Source organism: Zychaea mexicana, assembly GCF_025766255.1.
Source record: "Zychaea mexicana strain RSA 1403 chromosome Unknown BDB00scaffold_132, whole genome shotgun sequence".
NCBI lineage: Eukaryota > Fungi > Mucoromycota > Mucoromycetes > Mucorales > Lichtheimiaceae > Zychaea > Zychaea mexicana.
Window position 1 is genome coordinate 106,893 of NW_026516795.1, and position 6,409 is coordinate 113,301.

The window sequence follows — 6,409 nt, forward strand, 5'->3', positions numbered from 1 at the left end:
TATCCAATAAACCAAAAGAGACAGAATAAGTCAACGAGACCCGAAAGGAATTGAAACTGGTTTATTATGATAACAAAAGTTCTCACTATTTATAAGAAATGGCTTATCCTTGGCAACTACCACAGCGTGTGCCTTGAACGAATGAATTGATGTTATGGTGCATACTGACTTTAACCATCAAAATAATTCAATTACCGACCCAAAAAAACAAATCGTATCAGAGCTGGCAGATTTGCCTTTTTACAGAAACTAAAACGCAAGATATGTTTATTGATGGATTCTGAACAGATCTTGCGTTTTACTTTTTGAAAAAAAGCATTTCTCGAGCCTCTGATACAACTTGAAGTTTTGTCGGAAAATGAAATTTTAGCAGAGAGGTCCCAGATTTCGACAAGGGGTATTGATGGCCATGAGGTGAGATTCGAAAGGTGGAAGTGTACTTTTAGCAGTGTGTAACCTGAACGACTCATGGTTGCACAAAGCTCACACTTTTTGCTAGGGCGCATGTCGCGTTATTACGGTTTTTCACTAATTCAAATGTGGTAAACTAAAATCTGGTACAGAAAATGTCTTGATAGAAAGTTTCTCTTTACAGCACCAGGATCTAATTGCACACATGCACCTAGTTGGACTGAAATTTTAATCCTTCATATAACCCAGTAAAGAAACCAAGTATGAAACAGCCGTCCAAGAACACATCTCACACCATCATAAAAAGTTTTTTTATACATTCTTACAGCAGAGCACCAATAGGGTCCTTGCTGACAAAGAAGTTGATAAGCTTTTCACCTTCAGATCTGTTTCTCCGTTAAGACTGAGTTCTTAAACAATGTTTGAAAGTTTGGTATAAAAGAAGATAGTTCCTATAGCTCAGATTGTACTGAATATAATCATCGAATCTCAAACATTGTTTAAATTGAATTACCACTTCAAGCATGCCTCCTCCAAATAAAAAACAAAAACGGGCAAAAGAGCAAGCAACACATGGCCGTTTTCAACAATTAGTCCCAACAATTCAGCAACCACTTGTCGAGCTTCCGATCGCAGAAGTCATGGTTGAAACCGAACCCAACGACTTTGAGATTCTTGCCTCTTTGCAAGCCGAAACAGTAGCATTGGCCACCCCTCCTCCCAGCTTTCCTATTGAATGGAATAATGTAGCAGAGGGATCGAAGCGCAGAAGCGGAAGATACTGGGGTACTGGTAGAACTACCAAGTATTACCGAAATGATATGGCTACAGAGAAGAAAAAGGGCAGCTATGAAATCACCAACTTCTTTTCCTCAGTATCAGTGGATCAGCGACGCGGAAATGACGACGACCACAATGACGAAGTAGCCATAGTGGATGATATCATCCCTTTGATGACCATCCAGGAAGGGTTCGAACGCCTTACGTCAATCGTCACTCCAATCGCAAATGCAAGAAAGAACGATAAACGAGACCTTAACGATTATGAAATGCGAAAGCATATTGGTGTTCACATCTATTTTCGAGAGCTGTTGAACGGCCGGTCGATAATGCAAGCATCCAAAACGGCAGCTGTAATTGCATGGATTGAGCCATCAGAGTATTATCGTCCCCGTGCTATTGTATCATATGCCAAAGAATATCTTCGCTTCGGTAAAATCTCATCTCATCAGCAAGGAAAACACACCAAACGCCTTTCGTTTTTGAGCGACGAAGATGTTAAAGCAGCAGCATTACAATGGTTAAAAAGGACTAAGCCAGAGAAAAGAGGACTTCCCGAAATGCTCAAATATCTGAACGAAGTCGCTATTCCAGACCTTCTTGCTCTTCCAGGACACATCTCGCCTTCAGTACTTCGAAATTACTTGATTGAATGGGGCTACACCTACCGAGTCAACAAAAAAGATGTTTATTACGATGGCCATGAGCGCGATGATGTTGTTAAGTACCGACAAGAGTGGGCTGCTAAAATGGTTGAATACAGCCGCTTTATGGAAACGTACGACGACGACGACGTTTCAATTGAGCAACAACCTCTTCTACCAGACGACCAAAAGAAGATCATCATGGTGACGCAGGATGAATCAACTTTTTATTCGAATGACTGCAAGACCAACCTCTGGCTGTATGAGGGTGAAAATCCCATCCGTAAAAAGAGTCCAGGAGGATCCATTATGGTCAGCGAGTTCCAATGCCCTTGCCATGGAACCATGAGGATTAAAAACTGGAAATCTCGCAGACTATTCTACGCTGGTGCCAACCGTGACGGTTATTGGACGTCAAAGGATATGATGGAGCAACTGAAAGAAGACGCCATACCATTGTTTGAAGCACTTCATCCAGGCTGTCAAGCGCTATTTTTGTTTGATCAATCAAGCAATCATAATGCTTATGCAGCAAGTGCGAAACTTGTGAGCCGTTTTGGCTTGAAAGATAAAGTCCTCAAGGGTATTGAAGAACGCGTGATTTTGCCTGGCAAGTACGTCGGTCCAGATGGGAATTTGGTCATCCAGAACTTTTACACTCTTGAGATCAAGAAAAAGAAGACAAGAAGCGGTGTGAAAGAAGAGCGCATTTGGACCTTGAAGGGCATTAGAACCATCTTGGAAGAGCGTGGCTTAGGACGTTGGAAGGAATTTGAGGCAAAAAAAAAGCATTGGAAAACCAATTGCGATCAGCCACCGAATGCTGATCGCACTTGTTGCCCTTACCATATGTTAGAGGGTCAACCCGACTTTGTTGCGCAGAAGAGCGCGTTACACGAGACTGTTCTCAAGGCTGGTCATTTGTTCGCCTCTTATCCCAAGTACCATTGCGAAACTAATTGGATCGAGAGATACTGGAGTGCTGCCAAGCGCATTGCAAGAAGTGAATGCGATTATACATTCTCGTCACTAAGAGATAACCTTGATAGCTTTCTAGATCAAGTCTCTCCACCTGATGCTAAGCCTCTAGAAATCCGCCGTTATTACAATCGCTGCTGGCGTTATATTCGCGCATACAATGATATGAAAGCTGGAAACGATGCTTTTAAGCTTGTTGAAAAGTTTACCTCGAAAAGATTTAAATCCCACCGAACACTTAGAAAAAATGATTAAATTGTATATCACACTAAATAAATGAGCCATGACGCCTAATACTTCTTCATTCTACATATAATATTCATCTCACTTAATGATGGCTCTTGCACAGTATCGGCTATACTATTTACCAGCGGAATTTCAAAAATTCTCGATTTTCGACAGTGACGATTTAAGTCAGTATGCACCATAAGGGCTTGTTCACATATAGTTGTAAAAATTTCCATTTAACAAAAGAACAGATATTAGAATGGTTTACTAAACATGACTGTATTGGTTATAAAATTGAAAAGGCAATTGCATGTGATGAATGTTATAGACTAGGGCCTTGTCTATAGGGAACGTTTATCCAGGTCAGTGAATGATTCAGTGGAAAAGAGGTTACTTTTTATTTTCCCAGCCCAGCCAGCCTTTATATACTGCTGGGTCTAATAAGCTTTGTACAACCCAGGCCGGGGCCCAGGTTCCTTGACTAACTGCTACCTAGTCGGTAACATTCTCCCCCTCTAATACTAGGGAGTATAATTTACAACGATCAATGAATACAGTAAAATAATATTAATGGGAACAGGGAAGTGTATGATGGGGTGAAGGTGATAGGGTTTACAGATTTTTAACTTTGGGGGTACTTGGGTGTCATGAGAAACATCGGGGGTACTTGGGTGCTATGAGGAAAATCATGGGGGTAGGAGAATAAACATGCATTAATATTGCGGGGGTGAAGGTATTAGCGGTGACCTAATGTGAAACACCGCTGTAAAATTTTTACAAACATTGAGCAGGGGTATACCATTTCCTTGCTTCTTTTTCCAGTTGCATATTTTATCTACTTCTAGTCCTTGCCTTTACTTATTTGCTTATCAACCAATGTCCGTCTTTACTTCGCACCTTAGCACCACTACTCATACTAGTGGTCTTACTCAACCTGCCTTTGCTCGAGACTGCATTGGACGCACTTGCATCACTGGTCATGTTACCAATTTGCATCCAGAGATTTCGTATGGCTTTGAACGTCCAGCCAATGTCTGTTAGCGCTGCTTTTGTTTGTCACGGATCTGCTTTAACTTTATGCCTGATGGTGGCTTGTAAGATGTGGAACAGTCGCCACACTACTGTGATCAGTGCAGACTCAACAAGAGAGGTCACTGTGCTGATCAGCAGTACCTCCTAGGTAAGGATGTTCCCCGTAGTCATGTCTGGCTCCTAGGCCAGAACATCCTTGTTGGTCCTGAGCTGCAGGTGCCTTCTTGGTATTTGTCCCGGGTCTTCCAGTCTCGGCGCAATCGTGAGCCAATGGGTTTGGTCTGCTCCTTGGGCCAATTGCGTTCTGGTAGTGAGGTGTTCCCTTCCTTGGCTCCTCCTAAGTTGCCACTTTTTGGTCCTACTAGTGGTGTCCTAGATTTGGGTACCTTTGGTCCTGTTGTCTTTCAGGCTAGTCCTCCTGGTTCTGTTCGGTCTGGTGGTGGCTCAGTTGCAGTTCCTGGTGGCTTGCGTCGTTCTGGTCGTTTGGCTGGTGCTCGTGTTCGTCCTTTGGTAGAGACTGATGATGAGGTTGAGTATGCTGAAGAGGTAGATGAGCTGGCTAGTGATGAAACTGACTACCAACTCCGCCTTGGGTCCATGTCACCTCTTGAGGGCTCCTTGGGTGCACCTGAGGTTACTACCACAGGGCATACCCCTCCTACTCCCTTGGTGTCTCTGCCAAGCTCCCCTGGGTCTGCTCGTTCGGATTCTATGTCTCCTGTGACATCGCCTGGGGTGGACCATATGGAGCAACCACAAGACCCTAGGTCTCCTAGTGTTCACCAGCAACAGCATCTCGCTTTTACATATATGTCGAATCCCGAAGCAAACCCAGGACCCCAGTACAAAGCAAAAGGATACCAAACGAAGCAACAAGGCTATGACCGCGCCATGGTTGAAGCGTCCAGAGTGTACAGGGAACTAAAGGATGGAAAGTGGCCGGGTGACATCCTATGGGGAATGGCACAGCGAGATAAGATTGTAGATCTCTGAAACGAGTTGGATGGTGAAAAGAAATTGGCAAGGCTGGTTTTGATGCCAGATATGCACGAGAGTATACTGGGTGGGGCGATTGCCCAGCCGATTCAGGCGAAACTCAAAAGACACGACGGCCCAATCATCTATGGGAAGTCATGGTTTGGTCCACAGCAATCGGTTCATCAAGGGTTATTCAAGCATTGTACACCCCCTGACTCGGTTGCTACGCAAGGATACTCTATGGCAATGGACCAAGAAAGAACAACATGCTTTTGATACACTGAAACAAAGTTTGGTTTCTGCGCCAGTGCTGGCACTGCCGGACCCAACGAAACGTTTCTTTGTCCATACCGATGCATCATCAACTGTAGCAATTGGAGGTATCCTATCGTAAGAACAAGAAGATGGGAAGCTGCACCCTATAGCTTATACATCAAGATCTATGACCCCAGCCGAGTTGAACTATTCCATTTATGAGCAAGAAATGTTGGCGCTCAAGCATTGTTTACTGAAATGGCGTCATCATTTGGATATGCAGAAGTTTACTGTTTTTACAGACAACCGGGCACTATCATCTCTCAAGACCAACACCAATCTGAATAAACGACAAATTCATTGGTTAGAGACATTTATGTCCTTCTCTTGGGATGTCCATCATATCCCCTGAGAAAAGAATCATGGGGCCGATGCTTTGAGCAAGCGTCCTCCATCAAAACCGTCGAACCCAGATGCCAACAAGGAGTTACAAGAAGTCTACCGGGTCCAAAAGCAAGATACTATAGAAGCTGAGATCAAGGACAAGTACGACAAGGACGAGTACACTAAGGATCTTTGGGACAAGCTCCGTTGTGGCATCGATGTACCAAACATCACGTTAGTAGACCAGTGGTTGTACCGCCATCCTGAAGGAAAAGATCATCGTCAGCTAGTAGTACCAAGGATGCCACAGATCCTGAAAGACATTTTGTATGATACCTATGATGCACCATCAGCAGGCCACCGAGGAATAGATGCAACTATTGAAAGGATTGAACGCCAATTCTATTGGCCCAACATCGCCAAGTCGGTTCGTCAATACATTGGTGCTTGTGACAGCTGTCAAAGGAACAAGGGTACCAACAAGAAGCCAGGAGGTTTGATCCAGCCATTGGAACCAGCCCAAGGTCGATGGGAATCGATATCAATGGACTTCATAACCCAGTTACCAGTAACCAAGAATGGGTATGATGCCATCATGGTGATTGTCGATCGATTTTCCAAGAGAGCACATTTCGCACCATGCTACACAACAGATACAGCCGAAGATGTAGCTCATCTATTTTTACGAGAAATATATCGCCAACATGGGTTCCCCAAGG

At 43.9% G+C, this 6,409-nt stretch overlaps 1 protein-coding gene across 1 annotated transcript; it reads left to right on the forward strand.

Annotated features, from left to right (window-relative positions):
* Window positions 1-3,917: 3,917 nt before the first annotated feature.
* Window positions 3,918-5,066, forward strand: BDB00DRAFT_878340 (uncharacterized protein; the record flags this gene model as incomplete). Its single annotated transcript, XM_053127721.1, has 2 exons — window positions 3,918-4,077; window positions 4,222-5,066. 2 exons carry the CDS (start codon window positions 3,918-3,920, stop codon window positions 5,064-5,066), a joined length of 1,005 nt encoding a protein of 334 aa, XP_052973934.1.
* Between the last annotated feature and the right edge of the window lie 1,343 nt (window positions 5,067-6,409).